This window comes from Archocentrus centrarchus, chromosome 1 (genome assembly GCF_007364275.1).
Source record: "Archocentrus centrarchus isolate MPI-CPG fArcCen1 chromosome 1, fArcCen1, whole genome shotgun sequence".
NCBI classification, from domain to species: Eukaryota; Metazoa; Chordata; class Actinopteri; order Cichliformes; family Cichlidae; genus Archocentrus; species Archocentrus centrarchus.
Genome location: NC_044346.1, coordinates 17,516,379 through 17,536,215, shown reverse-complemented (window position 1 = coordinate 17,536,215; position 19,837 = coordinate 17,516,379). Strand labels below are relative to the sequence as shown.

The following is a 19,837-nucleotide window of genomic DNA, read 5'->3' as shown; positions in this document are numbered from 1 at the left end:
AATTAATTACAAGCTTTGTAATTAATTAATCGAAATTAATCGCATTTTAATCGCATTTCAATATTGGACATGAGAAATATTAATTTAAGTTTAGTTGATGAATGAATCAATAAGCTTAAACTTCAAAATTTTGTTTATTTTCCCACCAGTCTACTACACAGACCAACAAAGGGTGGCAGTGCTCCTGTGATAAGCAAACACCTGAAATTAAAGTTAAGCATCATAACTGGATAGTTTTATTCAACATTAATGTCTCACTTGTTATAGTTGGAAATTAATCATTCACTCAGCTGTATTCCTTGATGTTGAAATGTGTTATGCTTGTTTTAACAGCTTATTTTGAATTAAAGACTTAAAATTGAACCACAAAAAGGAGAAAAAGTTCGTTCTCCGTTTAACAGCTGCTGTTACACAGCTGTGCTTCGCACTCACGGTTGCTAGGCGACATGAGCTACGCAGAGGTGACGGCAGCTGATATGAAGGCTAGCTGCTCACTTCCGGCCTTTGTGGTGTTCGTGGGCTGCGAAAGACGTGGGCCGGGTCCTTCGCAGGATGCAGCCCCTAATTTGGACATTGTGCGTCGATATAATCTGTATGCCGGGAACTCGTGCACTGAGAAACGTTCCACGGTGCAAAGTGCGATTAAAATGCGTTAAAATTTTTAACGCGTTAATTTCCCCGTAAGTAATTAATCGAAATTAACGCGTTAAAGTCCCACCCCTAATATATATATATACTTACTGTCCAGAAATGGTTTCATTTCACCCCAAAACAGCCGTAAAATTATGCCAAGAAATACAATGTAAAGAAGTAGAGCCCTTAAGTAGTGAGGAAATACTACTCATCGTCAAAGAAGCAGTTTGAACTATAACTTTTAAAAAGGTCAGCTACTTAAAAATATACGTCTCTAAAACAAGCTATTAATAAATTGACACATCTTTACACTCACGGGTTAAACCATTTTAAAGCCAGAGGTAAAGCGAACAGCATCCCCCCATGCTGTCACAGGTCATGGTCTGGTCCTTTTGTTAGTATTTCAACGTCACTATGTCAGCGTGTTCCACCCTCAGCCAAATAAACCAGGAAGGACTGGCGCGTCAGACAGGTAACTTTAAGACAGCAGGAATGTAATTAATGCACCATAAAATAATGGCAGGCCAAAGTAAAGCCCCTCATTTAGCAAAAAAAACCAAACATTTCAAACAGACTGCATTATTTAACTTAGTTGCAAAGGTGAATGAACATGGCAATGATGTGTGAGAGAGTGAACCCATAAACCCGTCTCTGGTTTGTGTATTATGGATGAATATTGCTCAGTTTCTATTTCATTAGTTTGTTTGTTTTTTCCCTTATAGATTTATAGTTATTAATGAATGAGGCAGCGCACAGTCGTTTCTTTCCAAACTACACTATTTCCGCCTCATTTTAAGTCATTTTAAGTGCAACTTATCCCCTGCTAGTGGATGCAGTGTGTGCTTGTTTTTTTGAGAATAGTTATTTATTTCTATACAATTGTATCTCTTTTTTCTTATAATCTCTTTTTTTCCTGCATGTTACCCCATACTTGTGCTGTAACATCCAAATTTCCCCCCTGGGGATCAATAAAGGAATCTCTTATCTTACCCATTCAGGATGTTTGTTGCTGAATAATACCCTAGTCCTTCCTCAGAGAGTTTAATTTTTAACTTTAAGAGAAAAAAAGAACTTTCTTAGTGTTCTTGGAAAGTTAAAATTTAGTCTACCCTGGTTCATTAGCTAGTAACCTTTGTCTTTTGGACCAACTCTCTTTTCCATAGAAACAAAGAGACACTGACATTACATAAATTGGGCCTTTATTTCCTTTCTTATAACTTAACAAACACAGTGTACACATTTGGAAAGCTTTTACTTTGAAATATCTACACACTGTCTGCTTTATTATAGTTGCAGCACTGTTAGCATGCACATCACAGCAAAACATATTAATTGTAGCAATAATGATTTGGGTTTTTTTTTTTGTTTTTTTAACAAAGTATTTAGCTTTGTACCCCTGTCTGCTCAGTGATGCCTTCTCTGCAGCACACCCTGCTGAGACCGGTAAACAGGTCTGAGCTGAGTTTACTGGGTCAACTATCCAATGATTTCATTTCTGATTATTCATCTTTTTCTGCATAAACAAAACATTTTCTTCGCTCAGTTTGTTGTTGCATGTGAAAAACGTTTTTTTTTACCTCTAAGATTTTCTTAAAAGACGACAACACTTTTGTCTGTTAAGTTGAACCTGTGAAATTAATATATATTGTACTTTGTTCAGTGTCACGATAGACAGATGACTGTATGTTGGGTTTTTTATTAATTTGTATTTAATTGCATTAGTGTTTTGTGTCTGTCTTTCCATGGACTGTAGATGGAAACTGGCTGTGTCCCTTTTGGAGTGTTTCTGACAAATAGATCTACTTTTAGCTGCTCTCTTATTAACAAGACTGGTAACTCTGCATATTTGATTTGGCAGATTTATTTTTTTCACCTGATGCCCTTTCTGACCCAAATCAAATGGAATCAAACCAGGGATCTTTCACTTGTTAGGCAAATGTGTAAACCACTGTTCTATGCAGCCACTTCCTGACAAATGTCAGGAAACAAACACAAAAAAATCCCTCCCCTGCATCAGTCTTTCTAGGGAATCAAAGATGAAATATCTATATTTGCTAAATTGGAAAGTCATTAGTGAGCAAAGCCGGCAGAGTCAAAGCTAAAAGAAGTGAAATTGAGTGAATGAAATGAACTGCCAGACCGAAGCAAAGAATGAGAAAGAGAGAGCGACAGAGTGAGTGAGTGAGAGGAAGCAGCTTATCATCCAGCGACAGATCAAAAAGGATTACATGTCTAAATGGAGCTAAGGGCCTCTCTCCAGAGTTGCAGGGTGTGAGAGGACAGAGGGTTGTATGGAGTGGAAAGATTTCAAAGTTGTGAGGTAATTAACTTTTTCAAATTTTATATTATCGATTCCTAAACTAGATTCATTCATGAGGTGATTAGAGGTGGAAAAATGTTCATCGCCAGGTTCCCACACCTGCAACAAGGGTCACATGTGCAGTCGCGGCCAAATGTTTTGAGAATGGCTCAATTGTTGATTTTCACAAAGTTCGCTGCTTCAGTGTTTTTAGAGTTTAAATTTTTTTTTTTGGGGGGGGGGGGGGGGGGGGGTTCATTTTCATGGCAAAGAGGGAGTTTGCAATTATTTGCAATTCATCTGATCACTCTTCATAACATTCTGGAGTGTATGCAGATTCCAATCATAAAAAGTGAAGCAGTAAACTTTATGAAAAACAGTACTTGTCATTCTCAAAACTTCTAGCCACAGCTGTAGACACTACATGCTTCCTGACTTGTCTTGTGTTTGTAAATGTTTGAGAGACTTGGGAATCAGTGCTGACTGGTGCTAAAAGATGTACATGAACTGCTGATGCCCACAAGAAAATTCTACCCATATTAGTTTATACTGTTGCACCTTTCTGCAGCCGGTACCCATTAAACAGAAAATTAAATACACGTTTGCCCAGAGGCATCCATTATTAATGTAATGATCATTTTCTGTTTTGTTTGCCGATAAATGATCAAATATATTTATTTATAGTAGGCAGTTGAGTGTTTAATACAGTTGCAATAAAGCATCCATCTGATATCTGCCAAGGTTCTGGGTTCCCAGTTTAGCATCAGTGGAGTATTTTAACTGTGCCATTTAGTTGTTGTTGTTGTTGTTGTTGTTGTTGTTGCAGGACCTCAGTGTTGCACTGCAGGCCAAAGAGCAATGAGAGCGGCTCCTGCTGGCTTGGCATAAAATAACTGAGTGACTTCCTGTTACATCACAAAAATGAAATTTGATCTGAAGAAAGAGATAGAGGATGGCTGCTGTAAGAAGGTAAAAACACAAGGAAGCCTGAAGGCGTGCTGTAAATCAAAGTGGGCTGGTTTGTGCTTTCTTCCTGTGTGTTTGAATGGAGGAGAGCTAATCAGCTGCTGAGTGCCTAAGTTATGAAATGAAGAAATACTGCCCCGATAGGACATCCCCTCTAAGGTTCAAAGGTTGATGAAGTCCAGTGAATGCTAAACAAGGCTGGCTTTTGACATGAAAGGTAAGACATGAAGTCTTAAACATGGTTTTATGCATGTTTTATTGGCTGCTCTGGTTTGTAATGCAACGTATCAATAGAGGCAGGCTGCTAGAGTCTTAAAAAGAATCTGTAAGGTTTTTACGATTTTGATTTTCCTCTTTTACCGCTGCTGTTGTAGTTGATGTTCTCCAGTAGACAGCAGTGTAGAAAAATAGTATTACACACCAGACTTCACAAATGTCTAAACATGTGACTAAACAGTTCTTACTGCTTACAACCACATTATAATGTGATTGTTTACTGGCATGTATTGTCATCACTTACAGTGCAAATAGTGGATCCAGTTCTTCACTTGGCATTATGTCAGTGGTCACTGGAGTATAATCAGTTTAAGGACACTGCAGTGTTCAGATGACATAACTAGCATAAAGAATACGTGTGTGTAAAATAGCCACTTTTAATTGCTTATTCTTGATAAGAATAAATGTACATGTTGAAATGTAAAGTATAAAATCTTTTAATGACAGTTGCACAAAGAGTTATAAAAGGGCTCAACTGAGGACAGTCACTGAATGTCCCTCACTAAGTTGTGGCCTCTGGCAGCAGATGTGTGATCCCTCTGGTTCCTAGTGTGGACCTTGGAAGGGTGAGCAGTGTTAGAAAAGGTGGTTTTATAACACCGTCGCCTAATAAAATGCAGCCTTCTGGTTTAAACTGAGTATTTATTTAAGACTTTTTTTTTTTTTCATCGTTTCCAAATAAGTACAGACTTGAGAGCAACATTTGTTTCGTCACTTTATAATATTTTAGCTCCTGCACTTCTGAATTCTTAAGACAGTATTTGTGGTGAGAAGAAAACAAAGGCGGTAAGACCTATTAATTTCAAAAAGTGACCAAAAAAGCTAAAAACAAACTACCTTGGTTAATTTTTGTTATCAGAGAAGTTCCAGAGGATTAGAGGTGGTTAATGGTTTCCCAACCTCTGCTGTCTTAAATCACCCTTAATGATTACACACAGGCAGAATACACTAAACTGATGCAGGAAATTATCACTTATGCCACTAAGAGTTTTATTGATATTATTATATTCAGTACCAGGGTAAATGTGTCCAAACGTTTGACTGCTACTGTACTTATATACTTACACAGGGATAAGGGTAAGGACAAGATAAAACCATCCCTTTTTGGGGAGTTCCCTCTCCAGTGCAGCTGTTGTCAGCTGTTTGCACCAAAGCAGGTGAAATGGATTCACAATGGTTTATGCTTCTTAAACAGACAGATTCAAATCCCTGAAGTTTAGCTCATTCTGTTGTGTACTGTGAGTGTCCACTTTTTTTTGAGCAGTGTATGTTGTGTCCATTTGTAAATGAGTGGCTGTCTTGGACTCTGTGACTCAGTTAAATCTTAACTTGTCTGGGATCTTCTCTCCAAAGTAGGATTACAAAAAGATGCAAGGCTCATGAAGCAAAGAAATCATTAATAAATTTTACCATAAAGTTTCCTGTACTAACAGATTTGGAGCACATATTATTCCACAAAAATTATGACTGTTGAATTTAGATTGAGCAAGTTGCATTTTTTTTCCTCCTTTTTATTCAGAACAGTTGTGCATTCATCTAGCAAGCAGCAGCTTGTTTTTATTTTATTATTTTATTGTCTGAATCTAAATTCAACAGTACTGTCATTTAATTAGAAAAAGCTCAGTTGTGTTCTGTGTCTTTCCTTAACTTGCATCTCAAAAGTTTGAAGGTTATACCCCATTTACTCAGTGCATCAGTCAGTCAGGACATTGTCAGTTTTTTTGTTGATACAACAAAAAAGAACATTAAACATTCAGCTAATGCCCTCTTTCCTTTTTCCTGGAAACAGATGGAGTCTGTCTCTTTCCCACCACTGTCCAGGGTTGCCATTTGTGGTGGCACTCATGGAAATGAGATGACAGGGGTGTACATGGTGAGAGAGATGCAGAAACAGAAGATGGATAAAACTGGATCTCTTTCTGTCTCCATTATCCTATCAAACCCACGGGCTGTGGAGGCGTGCAGGAGATACATAGAAACCGACCTTAACCGCTGTTTCACCTCAGACTTGCTGAGGTAAAAAAAAAAAAAAAAGTAAATTGCGATGGCAAAGTTAAAACTTTTAACTTAAAATCTGCCATGTGTGAAAGACGTCTTGTTTTATTTTCTGGACTCTAGTTCCCCTGTAACAGATTCAACACCCTATGAACTGAAGCGAGCGCAGGAGCTGAATGCTCAAGTTGGGCCCAAAGGAAGCGAAGAGGCCGTGGACCTGCTCATAGACATCCACAATACCACTTCCAACATGGGCCTCTGCTTCATCTTTTATTCCATAGACTGGGTCACCCTGCACATTCTCAAATACATACAGGTACAGTAGTACAAAAGACAGATATTTGTAGTAATACAAGTGAAATTTGAATCTATAACCTTTCCAATGTAGAGAATAATACCAATGTTCACATGTATGAACTGTGAGCTCCTGATGGTCTGATATATCTTTAAGTTTAAATAAGTTACATTTTAATGAAACTCTGAGTAAGCTACACATGAGAACAATCTTTGTAGTGATAGATTATTGATTGGTATCAATCAATGTCAGAGCTGTTTTTAAAAGCAAGAATGGAAAACAAAACAAATAATAGATACAATGTTTACCATGTTCAGCAGTTATTTGGCATGAGATATTTTACTGGATGAGTGAAAACTCATGTCAGTTCATCCAAAATGTTTTGCTAAAAGCCAAAAGTATCAAGTTGGTAGTGATAAAAAGATGTGTTACATTTTGCTATAATATCCACTCACTGGTCACTTTATTGGGTACACTTTGCTAGTACTGGCATGGACCCCCTTTTTACCTACAGAACGACCTTAACTCTTTGTGGCACAGATTCAACAAGGTGCTGAAAACATTCCTCAGAGATTTTGCTCCATATTGACATGATAGCGTCATGCATACACATCCACGATGAGCTTCTCTTGTTCCCCATCATTCCAAAGGTACACTCTAGGACTGAGATCTGGTGACTGTGGAGGCCAGGGTTCATAGGGAACTCATTGTCATGTTCATGAAACCAGTTTGAGATGATTTGAGCTTTGTGACATTGTATGTTATCCTGCTGGAAGCAGCCATCAGAAGATACTCACACCAGCCTGTCTAGCGCCAACAACCATGCCACCTGTCTTTGCTTTAATTTCTGCCTCATCAAAGCACTCTACAGTATGTGTATGTTGCTTGTACATCACTCAAGTAATTATGGCTTATTAATGTCATAAAATCAGAATATAAAGGTATGAGCAAAATCCAGGATAAAGTGATACATATAGTTTATTTTAAAGCTCAGCCTCCAATACTGAAGCGTGCTGTGCAGTCAACAGTAAAAAATATTTGGTTTTCAGAGTAAAATGACTTCTGTGGACATTCGAGCAATCCAGCTGGACCTACCTATCTCTGAGGCTTATTCTTTAGAGTCAGTGGGCAAGCATGGATTTGGTAAGTGTGCCTGACTGCATCTTCTGCATAACTGAGCTTATTAAATATTTAGATGATTGTTTCTCCTGCTCTTTGTAGCAATAGAGGTTGGTCCACAGCCTAATGGTGTGCTCAGAGCTGATATCTATAACATGGTGAAAGAGGCGGTGGATCATATATTCAGCTGGCTTCAGGAATTCAATTCTGGTAAGAAAGACCCCCCCTTTAAAAATACTGTGCTTGCTCGCTCCTATCTGATTAACCGAGTCTCTTAATGTGAAATGACTCCAGTAACTCTGCAACTTTTATTCTGTCTTGAGCAAGCCAGCATCACTGACACTGTCCTCTCTCACCAGGAAGCACATTTGAAGGGGGTGAAGTGGAAGTATACACTTTGGTGAAAAGTGTAGATTACCCAAGGGATGCAGTGACCGGTGAAATCACTGCTGCCATACACTGCCAGCTACAGGTACAGTACAAATAGGTGCTTCCTAGCCAGCTGCGAGACATAACCTCTCCAGTCTGTCCTGGATCTATCCCAGGGTCTCCTTCCAAATGGGCTTGTTTGAAACATTCAGATATGCCCATTACTTAAAGGTGTTCAGGAGGTATCCTAGTCAGATGCCTGAATCACCCAAACTGCTTGTTTCCATGTAGAGGAGCAGCAGCTCTACTCTGAGCCCCTCCCACATGAAAGAGCTCCTCACTCTGTCTCAAAGGCAAAGACCAGACATCCTTCAGAGAAAGCTCATTTCCGGCAATTCAGCAATTTTACTCTTTGTGTCACAAATAGTGGCCAGAGGTGCAGGCAGGAACTCAGACCTTAACTTGATGCAGAAACTCATTCCCAACCCAAAATAGGGAATCCACCACTTTCTGGTGTTGAAAAAATGGCTTCAGAGTTGGAGGTGATAATTCTCATCACAGCTACTATGCAGCTGCAGATTGCACCGAGATCATCACTTGACAAAACCAAGAGGACCACTCGATCTGCAAGAAGCAGAGAAGTGGTCCTAATGCCACCACACAGAAATTGTCCATAAAAGTTATGAACAGAATCTGAGACAAATCTGAGAGTCTAAAGACCACTGTGATTGAAACTGACTTATCCTAGGCAATGCATCCATGCTCTGGCTGTAGTTATGCAGGCACCAAATAGCTCAACAACAGGCTCTATACCCCAGACTTCCAAAGCGCCCCTACCAGAAAGTGAACACGGTCCAGTGTCCAAGCCCACAAAATAAACATGGTCTGCACTGGCAAACTCCCTCACACCCTCAAGTATCTTTGAGAGGTTGTGTAGACGTTTAGCCGTAAACAATCCTTCACAAAGTGGTTTCACCTGAACATTTACATTCATGAATTCAAAGATGCAACAAACCTATTTATGAGACTGCCAAACAGTAAATGCCATATTTGCATGTCTTTCTCCAGGATAATGACTTCAAGCTTCTCCAGCGAGGCGACCCCATATTCCTGTCATTTTCCGGGGAGACTGTGAAGTATGACGATGAAGAGCTCTACCCATTCTTTGTGAATGAGTGTGCCTACTACGAGAAGAAGATTGCTTTCCATTTAGGTCGAAAGATAAAGCTGACATTTCCGTCCATAAATTTGACAGGTTGAGAGCAACTAAATTTAAATATCCCAATTTTGAATTATAATGAGTGGGGGAAAAAAAGTGTTCTAATCATTTCAAATATGCGAACTCACAAACTTGATGTCATAACTAACACAGCCTCTAAAAATTAAGCTTATTTGAGCTTTAGCTGAGTGGTGCATTGCACAGGCTGTAGAGTTAAAATCTTCCACGTGTTTTATATTTGTTTTAAGCTGAATTTAACATGCAATTATCTTTTGATTGCATCAATATTGAATAAATGAAAACATGAATCATTTTGTGTGATAGCTTGATTTAGACTTGCATAAAGTAAATGGATCTGCTCAGTTAACAGGAATATGATCATCAGTCGATGTGCCTATAGTTTAAAGAATTTCTGTGACACGCATCAGCGTGGATTCATTTAAAGACGAGTGCACCTTACATGAGTTTGTCCCAATACACTGTGAGAGAGTGATTCTTAGGAAAGTGAAAAAAAGAGCCCATAAAAGAACAAATATGACCTTGACTAGTGATGGCACAATGAGGCTTTTTGACTTTCTGGACCTTTTTGTGCCCTTGTGTCACAAATTGCTTCACTACTTAGTTTCATCCAGCACTCTTGGGTGACATCTACTGGCAACAGTGATTGTTGCACAGCCAAATGAAGCTCTGCTAATGTGGCGCACCTTTCATGTGTATAATAAGACTTATTAATGTATGTTGTGACAGTTCCTTAAATGACCTGGCAGTCCAGCTGCATCTTATGTATCTGTTTTTTGTATCCCATATTAAAAATCATCTGCCTGAGTTTCCATCTATGAAATAATTAATATACAACTTAAAGTTCATGTTTTCTATATTGATGTGGTTTAGGTATCAGAATTTATCTTTTTCCATGCTCCTATCTGCACAGGTTTCAAATATAATTGGAAAGAGACATCTTTTGTAACATACTCACACTGAACTTATTTTACCTTATTCCGTAGTACCAAGCTCCGACCCACTGCTTCACAATAAGTAACCTAGCAGTTCGAAGCCTCAGTGTCAGGGGTAACATCACTAACCTTCACCTTGAGCACAGTTTGGGTTGAGACCCATTAACTGACCAAGTTCTGTTCAAGTTTGAGTGAAATCTGACCAAAAACTCTGGAAGGAGTAGCAATTCTAGTGAACTCTGGAGGGATAAATGGATAACGACACCTCACCATCACAAGATCACTGGTTCTTCAGACAGATAAACTAAAAATCTTCAAAGTTGTGAACACACTAACTGACGCTGCCATTCCTAAAGATATGCTGTAAAATAGGCCAAAACTACCAACAAAAAAAAAAAAATGCAAGTATTTTTGTATAGAAGCATTTAAGAACTGAAACCAACATAGAAGTCCACAAATGCCAAATTTATTAACACATAATCCAGTACAATGTGCTTCTGGATACATAAAAACATTTACAAAAGCCAGAGTGTATACACGTCAGACATGTAACAAAACATTCTGACACAAAAACATTACAGTTATTTTTGTACTGTATTGATCAGTGCTCACGTATCATTCTGGAGTTTTACACACACACACAGAAGTGTGTACATGGTCGCAAAGTCATGAGGATTTGCACTTTGAAATTCTGCAAATTCAACTGTTATTCAAAATGTCAGAATTTGCAAAACTGATCTACTGCGTATCAGTAATATCTGAAAGCTTCCCAAACCAGTCAGTTAAGTAACTGTAAGGATGGGAGAACTGACTGAAAGTACAATTTAAAAACATTTAGGTAATGCTCAACAGTGAAACGTCCGTATTAAAAATGTAAAATGGCAGTATAGCAGATTTGGCCTTAAGGCCACAGGTTTCCTCGTGAACTGATTTAATACATCTACAAACACAGGTGACAGATGAGTGGTTACATTTTTGATGACATTTAGTCAGCAAATACCACAGACTGAAATTAACAATCACCACAGATGATGATAAAAGGCATGCGCAGCAAAGGCTGGATATTTTTAAATTATGCAAAAACAACTGAAGAAAACACAAAAATAAAATATAGTCTTGATTAATATCTTTTCATGCAAAGAGAAAGCTACCAGGACCTGGATAACTCCAGGTGTGAAGTTAAGGGCAATGTGGTGAGCAGCTTTTTAGAAGAAATGGCAACCAAAAAGAAGGCAATAAAATAATGGACAAAAACCACAGTAAACGCCAGAAATAACAAATGATCTGCAACCCTTAAACATTAAAACCAGTAAGAGCATGCTTCAGGTAAAAAACAGGCTGGAGATGCTGAAAAATAATGGTGAAAACCACCGCTCCTCCCTACAGGTCTGAGATACCATGTATCTGTTTTTTGTTTTTGCTTCTTTTTTTTTTTTTGGAAATGTATGAAAAGATTTTTACAGATGAAGAGAAAAGCACCCTTTATCACATTTACATCCTCTCCTAACCAGAAACCATTTTCTGAGGATGTATACAGACCCGTAAGCTGTTTTAAAGTGTGTGATTGTTAGTCTCACTCTTTTATGCTACCCTGTAAGCAGTCATGCGGGTGTAATTCTTGCGATGACTTCTGGCTGCCCACAGGAACAGAGCTGCTGCCATCATCTGCAGAGGGAAGGATATGAGGGCGAGGTAAAGAGACCAGCCCAAGGTGCCCTCCACCCCTTCTGGCAGAGGGAAATACCGGTGGAGCAAGTCCACCCCAGCCAGGAAACAGCAGACAGTGCCCAAAGAACACAGACCTGATGAGTCAAAAACCGTGATGAAGGAAGAGGATACGATTGTGTGAAACTTTGTTTTGTGGTCATTTGGGTCTAAATGGCACCGTTTACTGCTGAATCTTAAAAAACCTAATACAAAGTACAGACTAATCTAGCAGAGGAACTCCACCTTTTTCTTAACTCTTGCTAACACCAAAGTAAATAAATGAAAGCAGAAGGTTTTCTTAGGTTGAATAATTCATGCTGTGGTTTCCAAGGCGGGTTCTGGGGACTCCCAAACGGTCATCATTCTCAAAACTTTAGCTGGCTGGGCAAAAGTCGCTGGCTGTGGATGACTTAATACACAAAGTGTGTAAGGCCTGATTTAGACCTCTGCGGTGAATCTTTGTAGCGCCTACGATGTAACCTACAGATACAGCTGCTTAAATTTGCCGCTCTCAGTCAGCTGTCAGCTGCCCCTCCTTCTCCTTGGGCATATCTACTTTCCACCATGAGCACACCCTTGTTCCTGCACTGCAGAGTGTCAGACACTCTAGTATTTTTACTAGCTGAAATATGGCCAATACAAATGATGGAGCAAGTTTTGAAAATCTAAAATAGATGGATACAATTTTAGTCATTCTGACCTTTCACACATTTACCACTGCAAATCACCAAAACTATTCCATGCAAACATTTTTTCATGAATTCATTTCAGTCAAATCTAATAAATAAATTGGTTTATTTACAGGATACTTAAAAGGATCCTGTAAATACAAGAATTATTGAAAATGTGCTTTCAGCTGACTTTAAAGTAAAACTCTGGAAAATAACCTCATCTGGGCCAAGTTACAACAGTCTAGCCAGGTCACCACAGCGCACAAACCCATTAATCCCGCGCTGCAGTACTCTTATGTAGTACTACTTCTATATCTATATCTATATCCTCAGAGAGCTGCAGGCTTTGAGCTTCTGAACAACATAGTCACATGCTGCATTTTACCTGATGTGTGCATTAAGCCAAGTATGGTTATAAGCTTTATTCAACTTTATTAAATGAAGTTTTTACTCCAAGTAGTGCACAAAGCCACACAATATGCAGCTCACTCCTCAAAAACTAAGGAGTCTGCTTGATTTACAACTGACTGCACTAATGACTGTAAAGCAGGAATATGCATGTGTTTCTCTCACCTGCAAGAAGATGGAGCACTCCCACAAAAAAGGTCGGGGTAAAGCTGCGGCACAGGCAGGCACAGACCCCAACGAGGCCACTGAGGAACACCAGAGCCAGAGACACCAAGGGCAGGAGAAACTGGCATCTCCACAAGTCTGCACATCAATCATTATAAGATAAACTCAAAATCTGTGTCAACACTATCTAATGTTTACCAAAGGAAGTGCAAGTAAAGACAGTGACGGGAGCAGAAGTGAGCAAGATGGGATAAAAACAAATGTAAGAATTGCTCAGTAGATTTGCCTAAAATGAAAATAATTAATCAACATATTTTGTGAACGACAGGTATAGCCAGATAGAGTGAGGGGGGATGAGGACAGACTCACATGTTCTCAACAGGTCTTCTTCTTCATTTTTTCCAGGTTTCATCTTTAAGCTGAACTGTTCAGAAAGACTAAAGCTCGAACATCGGGTTTCCATCTTGTTTTTATCTAAAGCTAAAGTCAGAGAACACAAATCCAACTAAGTTTTCTTCATTAATTAACAGTGTAGAGAATTTAACACAGGACTGGGCATTACAATAATGAACTGCACTAGTTATAACCAAGCTGAATGAAACAGGCAATGATGTAAATGCAGCAGATCGACATGAATCTAAATAAAATTCCTTTAAAGGTTAAAAATATATTATTGCATATATTTAGCCTACATGTTTTCTAACTGCGTCTTCAACTGAAACTGCATTTCCAAACAAGTGATCAGGAACCTCATTCTGCTAAAAGCAATATCAAGTTCAATTAAACATCAAACATAGTTGGTTATAGTTGAGATCTTAACTTGAACAGTCAAAATTCTCATTGTGGACTTCAGGAAAGGTGGAGGCCATGTGCACAGACCCCCATCCGCATCAGTGGAACTTAGGCTCAATCCTCTGTAACTACACCTCAATTGCAACTCCGTCTATTCACTGCAAATGTGTGTGGTATTTATACTGTGAGTGGCTTCATAGTGTAGTGGTTCGCACAGTCGCCTAACAATCGAACATGCGGAGATATACTGTCGCAACTAGTAGCTTTTTTGTGAGGTATTTATACTGTAGGGCCCTTTGGTTTTCATTACTTTAGCGCTTATCTCTTCATAGTACAAGTACATAAGTTTAGAGTGTGAATACCTCAGTAATTTACTATACACATATAGCATATTCATATTCTTTTTACCCCACTGTTTAACATAATCACCCTGCAGATTAACTCGACATACCTTCACATAGTCGGTTTATACCTATTTCATCTTTATGCACTGGACATGGACTGACCTCAAATAATGCACACTGCACCAGTCATATTTCTCTAAGTTCACACACTCTATATTCGGGTTAAGCTGCGGTTTCTTCTGTATTGCATATAAGCAACTGCACATGTAATTTATATCTTGCACAAACTGAAAATGATCATCAGCCAAAGTAGTGGTCAGTGATGAAGCTGCACAGGTGTGCCACACTGAGTAATACCTGGAGTTTTGTACCAGTGTGACGAGCTGGCTACCAGGATGCACCTCCACCACAGTGCCCGAGTGCCGTTCATGGCGTATACGGGGTCGCCTTGGGTCGTCCCGTTAACTTCTGGGGTATTGTACTCGTACCAGTGCTGAGTCCCAACAGCCACGGAGAGGTACACCGTGGCCAGCAGGCTCAGCACGGAGCCGATGACCAGAGCTGTGGCGTACCGGTTATCCACCATGGTAGAGAAGAAGACAGCTCCTTCAGACAAGCAAACACAGTTTACGGTGTCACACGAGGTTTGGCTTCCTGAGTTGGAAAAGTTACAAATTAGATGGCTTGTTGCCCACGGCACGAGAAGTATCACAGTATACGAGCATTGTGTTTTATCCAGGTGACCTGCATCTTCTCTGAGGTCCACAGAAGCGTTTACAGCCTGTAGAGGAATCAAACATGAGCAACTGTTAAGCCACACAGCATAGCTTAAAAGACCGACAAAGAATGATCAGAACTGCACTGTACTCTTATTTTATGTTCATGTTAAATCTGCTTCACACTGCTAACAAAAGCAGCTTTCTCACTTGTGTCAGGAAGTTAGCGTCCTGCTTGGCAGCTAAAGCTAAACACACAGCTTCTTACAGCAGGGCGCGCCATTATCGAGGTCTTTAACTGACACTCGAATGTTACAGATTTCAATCGAGCTCTTTTTCTTTTCTTTTTTTTACCTCATTGCCAGGCAAAAGTTTCTAGTTACAGCTTTATCTTATCGTCTCTGCGTTATCAATATTTAGTTGACCTCCGCCTCTTTCTTCCTCCCTTTTTCCTTCTTCGTTTGACGAAAGGCGCTTGGGTATTACCGCCACCTTCAGCTTCGGAGGAGAGCTGTCGCGATATTTGATCCCCCTCGCAAAAAGAGGTCGTAGCATTAACGTGATATCTGAGGAAGTTCTGAAAGTATAATAATAGTCAAATTCATTCTTTATTTAAATTTATTGGCAAAGGAACTCAAACACATGATACGAGTGTATTGAAGTGAAGTTAGAGACAATAACAGAGGGAACCCTCTCTACAAAATATAAATTGTACAATGATTTATAATATTTGCCTCTTTGCCTTGTCCTTGGTCCTCTCGTGCCACCCCATTGAATGTTTCTGGAAATACTCCTGCTGTGGGGAGTTAAAGTTGCCCACCATAAACTCCAGAACACTGCAAGTCTTGCAGCAGTTTGCTGTAAGTCGTTCCCCTCTCTCATTTCTTATCATCCTTTAAAGTCACACAATACTTAACATGAAATAAAGAAGTACACTGTATACCTTTCTGACATGCATAAAGAAAATAAGAATTCAGTCTATAATTCATGACGTGTGACAGAAGCATAAAACTATATTTGGTAGATCCCACAATCTCCTGAGTTTATGGGATCGACAAAGCAGTACTGTAGACGATAATACTCAGAAAACTCTGAATGATAAACGTTTTTACTAAACTGCTAAAAAAAAAAAGATAAGGCCACAAGCACTGACACAAACCACTGGGTGGAGACAACAGCTGGAGGAGACCTACAGAGATGGAAACAAAGAGAGAGATTACTGTTGTTGATGGATAATAACAAGAACAATAATAATTAAAGCCGCAAGCGGCGATAATAGGCCCTCGCCGGCCGCCGCCCAGGTGCTGGTGCCGATTTGAACCCAGCTTTTCCAGCCGTGCCTATTTTAGCGGGGTTTTTTTTGCTGTCACATATGAAAAACTGCAATGGATGTATTGACTTTCTCAAAGAAAAAGATGCCATATTCTGGGCATCGCCATGGCAACGCCTTACACATTACAGTATTTTCACCTGTAGGTTTTATGTTCAGGGAGATGTGGACAATGCGTGTACCAAATTTCAGGCATGTGTATGCATTTTTGAGAAAGCAAGGGTCATTTTTCCATCGCAGAAATTTCACATTTTTTCCCATAGGGATAAAATGGGGCAGTTTTGGCATCGTCATGGGAACAGCGTCCAAAATATGACATAGGTGTGATTGACTTTTTTGATCAGGCTGACATCAGCAATCTGTGTACCAAATTTCATGTATTTCGGGCAAAGTAAGCAGAAACTTTAATATGGGGGATTTTTCGCTTTTTCCCATTAGAATAAAATGGGGCATTTCGGGCTCCGCCATGGCAACGTGTTACAAAATAGAGCATGGGTGTGATTGGCTTTTTTGATGAGGATGACGTCAAGAATGTTGACACAAATTTTCATGCATTTCAGTGAAACTAAAATTGTGGACCTCTATACAAACATTTGTTTGCTTCTGTAGGGGGCGCTATTGCACCTAGAAACTTGATTCCCTAATTGTGGGTTCAGGCCGGGTCAGTAAACAAGTTATTAAATTTTGAGTCTGATCGGCCAAAGATTGTGCGAACGAATGCACAAACAAAATTGCGGCGAGAGACAAAAATGAAGACCAAATTCACGCGGTTGCCATGCCAACACCGTTGAATATTCTATAAAACCTCGCACATCTTTTGATGCCCAACTTGTGAAGATGTTCCTGAGCGATTTTGGTGCCAGTCGGTTTAATGCCCTAGGACAAGTTAATTCAAGTACGAGGTGTGCAAAAATGCTGACTCTGCGCTTCACAAACTTCAATTCAAGATGGCCGACTTCCTGTTTGTTGTCCAGAGTTGGTGTAATATATTTTTTTGTTGGGTTTCACAAGATCTCCGTTTGATCCGAATTTCATGACTCTTGGGCTAACTTTACATGGCAAGGCCTCCCATAGGCGCAATGTATTTTGATTTTGACAGGGGGCGCAGTTGCACTGGTTTTTTGAGTTTTTTAATGGCGATATTAAAAAACAAAATTTTTCACCGGTCCTGAATTTTGTGCAAAAATTGGTGCGTTTTCGTAAATGTTCAGGGGGTCAAATTTGCGATCATTTGCGGAAAAGAAAAATAATAATAATAATAATAATGGAGAACGCCAACGATTCCAATAATGCGCCATTCCAGTCACCTTCATATATACGTTTTCGGAAACGTCTCGACACGACCAACGTTGTCGTGAGGTCCATGGTCAATGACGAGCGCGTTGCGCTCGTCATTGACCCACTTTCGTCGCGCAAGCTAGCTGATGATGCTAACGATTTCAATTATGGCCTGTTCCATTCACCCCCATATATACGTTTTCGAGAAGCGTTCGACCTGACCTACCTTGTTTGAGGGTCCATTGTCAAAGTCGAGCGCTTCGCGCTCGACTTTGAGCCTTTTTCGTTTTTCGCGCGAGCGAATACAATAGGCTCCTCGCCGATCACTTCGTGAGGCTCGGGCCTAATAATAATAATAATAATAATAATAATTCTTTACCTGTCTCGCTCTGTGACAGCTGTGACAGTCTCCTGCTCTCCTGAGTCTCTGAATTGGAAAAGCAAAGGGAATTTTAAAGTAAAATGTGCTGACACACACACATGGGTTTGTTTGCTGCTGCTGTCTGCATCATCAGACCAAACTACTCAAACCACACCCAACCCCACTGGAGACGTGGAGAGACAATCTTCACTTTTCAATTTCCTGTTTTTGCCACTTTTCATGTAACTTCACTTCATTTCACTTCACTGCTTTCCAGTTGGGAAAGCCTCTGAGTTTATCAGAGTTTTGAAATGCTGAGTATCCTCCAGTTATTACTGTGCGCTGACAGCAGTAATAAGCACTGACTTATAACAGAGCAACAGACAGTTCCAGACACACCCAATGATTTTTCCCACTTGTGTTCCTCTACATTTTTTAAAGCATAAGCATGCTTTACTAACTTTTGTCTTTGTATAAAGGATTTCATATTTTTTGGATCTTCTTCAGATATTTTATTATTTATATCTTTAACACCACACTGAAAGTTAGCCAAGCAGTTCCAAGATCAGCATTTTCTAAATCATCACACAAAATATTTTATTTTAATTGAGAGAATCTGAATCTTACCGTGAAAAGATGTAACAGTTGTGGAAGCTTTTCAGTCCTGACTGTTTCAAAACAATCTCAACATATTCCTCATCATCATCTGTAGTTTTTGTTTCTGTTTCCTCCACAGTGAAAACTTCTGCTGGAGATAAAAGTATTGTATCCTGGGTTTGATCGCACACATAGTCTTTCAGGTTGACAAAGAAGCAAGAAGTGAGATTTAAAACGATGTTGTCAGCGAGATCTTCAGATCTCTTTATCTCTTCAAAGTTTGAATAAGCTGAGGTGAAACTTGTAAATCTCACTGTGGAGCCTTTCTTTGACCGTGGTTGGCTTTGACCATCTTGAAAAACATAGAAAGTCTTGCACTCCTTCGGCTTCAGCAGCTTCATGGAATCCATCAGCAGGAAATGAAGAGACTTGAAGTGGAAGTGGTTTTCATAGATGCTAACATTTCCACCCATCGTCTCTATTGCTTTGTTCAGTGTTTGTAAGAAATCATAATCCCCATGAGCATAGATTGAAAGTGCAGAAGTATGCTCTTTACGCCCTCCAGGGATCTGCTTCAAACACTTGTTACTTCTGTTCCACGCTTTCTGAAATCCTTCACTGTGATTTAGTTCTTGTTTTAACAGGTCTGACTGGATGAACTTCTTCACGGCCTCTTTACGGCATCCATTGTACTGGTCATCTACAACATCTGTGGGATTTAGAGCATCCAGTATTCTTGCATCCTGTGCAGTCACCTTTAATTGAGATATATCACACATGAAACACATTTTAAATAAAAACATTTTTTTGTCCTTCTAATAATTGCTTGGATGAAAGATAATTCTTACTTTGTAGCAGACAGCTGTGAAAATGATTACAGCAAGCAGCACTTTTCTTCTGGACCCCATTTTTTTGGCCTCTTCTTCTTCTAAATTTGTGTTAGTAACTCACAGAAAAGGGTCCATTAAACTGCCAGGGAGAGTGCAGACTGTAAGAAAGCATTGCAGGATCAAATGTGGGCTGAAAAAAGTTCTGTAACCTTTTACATGGTCCATAAACTTGGATTTGACATGATGTAAATAATCAATTATCTGTTTGGTTACTTTGGAATATGTCAGATTTAAATATTAAAATGGTGAAAAGACTGAAAGGCACATACCTCAAGCAAGGAGAGTAAACTTGTTTGCAAGAGAAGGGTCCGTCAAACTGCAGGGATGCAATGAGCACAACAGGCTCTGAGGAAGTGAAACAAGTTATCTTACAGTGCAGCTTCTTAGGTTTCCTGTGGCAGAAAGTAACATCGTTCTGTGGAAGCTGTGGTTCAGTTATTTGTTCTGCTTGACC

The 19,837-nt window shown here is 39.5% G+C and overlaps 2 protein-coding genes across 11 annotated transcripts; one reads left to right on the top strand and one right to left on the bottom strand.

The window, feature by feature from the left end:
- The first annotated feature begins 1,069 nt into the window (after positions 1–1,069).
- LOC115784467 (N-acyl-aromatic-L-amino acid amidohydrolase (carboxylate-forming) B-like) lies at positions 1,070–9,987 on the top strand. Of its 3 annotated transcripts, none has more exons than XM_030735712.1 (8): positions 1,070–1,105; positions 3,759–4,115; positions 5,964–6,190; positions 6,293–6,485; positions 7,514–7,607; positions 7,686–7,793; positions 7,943–8,055; positions 9,021–9,987. In XM_030735712.1, the coding sequence occupies exons 3-8, from the start codon at positions 5,964–5,966 to the stop codon at positions 9,210–9,212; spliced, it is 927 nt and encodes a 308-aa protein (XP_030591572.1). In that variant the 5' UTR covers positions 1,070–1,105; positions 3,759–4,115; the 3' UTR covers positions 9,213–9,987. The 3 variants fall into 3 exon arrangements, with proteins under 3 accessions (XP_030591572.1, XP_030591562.1, XP_030591554.1); XM_030735702.1 differs by lacking the exon at positions 1,070–1,105 and adding an exon at positions 2,874–2,953; XM_030735694.1 differs by lacking the exons at positions 1,070–1,105; positions 3,759–4,115 and adding an exon at positions 5,101–5,331.
- A 1,551-nt stretch (positions 9,988–11,538) lies between these two features.
- cldnd1b (claudin domain containing 1b) lies at positions 11,539–19,737 on the bottom strand. Of its 8 annotated transcripts, none has more exons than XM_030736579.1 (6): positions 15,282–16,019; positions 14,907–14,992; positions 14,569–14,817; positions 13,445–13,555; positions 13,076–13,213; positions 11,539–11,926 (listed from the first exon to the last, which is right to left on the bottom strand). In XM_030736579.1, exons 3-6 carry the CDS (start codon positions 14,795–14,797, stop codon positions 11,706–11,708), a joined length of 699 nt encoding a protein of 232 aa, XP_030592439.1. In that variant the 5' UTR covers positions 14,798–14,817; positions 14,907–14,992; positions 15,282–16,019; the 3' UTR covers positions 11,539–11,705. The 8 variants fall into 8 exon arrangements, 7 of the variants coding, with proteins under 7 accessions (XP_030592439.1, XP_030592458.1, XP_030592449.1 ...); XM_030736598.1 differs by having other exon boundaries at positions 14,956–14,992; XM_030736589.1 differs by having other exon boundaries at positions 14,569–14,865; positions 14,956–14,992; positions 15,282–16,018.
- Positions 19,738–19,837: the final 100 nt, after the last annotated feature.

Excerpts from the sequence above, each read along its gene's own strand:
- LOC115784467 (XM_030735694.1), top strand. The coding sequence starts at position 5,131 with ATGCAGGAAATTATCACTTATGCCACTAAGAGTTTTATTGATATTATT. Across the intron at positions 5,332-5,963 it reads AGCTGTTTGCACCAAAGCAG|ATGGAGTCTGTCTCTTTCCC; the intron begins GTGAAATGGATT and ends TCCTGGAAACAG. Across the intron at positions 7,608-7,685 it reads AGTGGGCAAGCATGGATTTG|CAATAGAGGTTGGTCCACAG; the intron begins GTAAGTGTGCCT and ends TGCTCTTTGTAG.
- cldnd1b (XM_030736579.1), bottom strand. The coding sequence starts at position 14,797 with ATGGTGGATAACCGGTACGCCACAGCTCTGGTCATCGGCTCCGTGCTG. Across the intron at positions 13,214-13,444 it reads AGAAGACCTGTTGAGAACAT|ACTTGTGGAGATGCCAGTTT; the intron begins GTGAGTCTGTCC and ends ATTGATGTGCAG. Across the intron at positions 11,927-13,075 it reads AGTGCTCCATCTTCTTGCAG|GTCTGTGTTCTTTGGGCACT; the intron begins GTGAGAGAAACA and ends TTGACTCATCAG.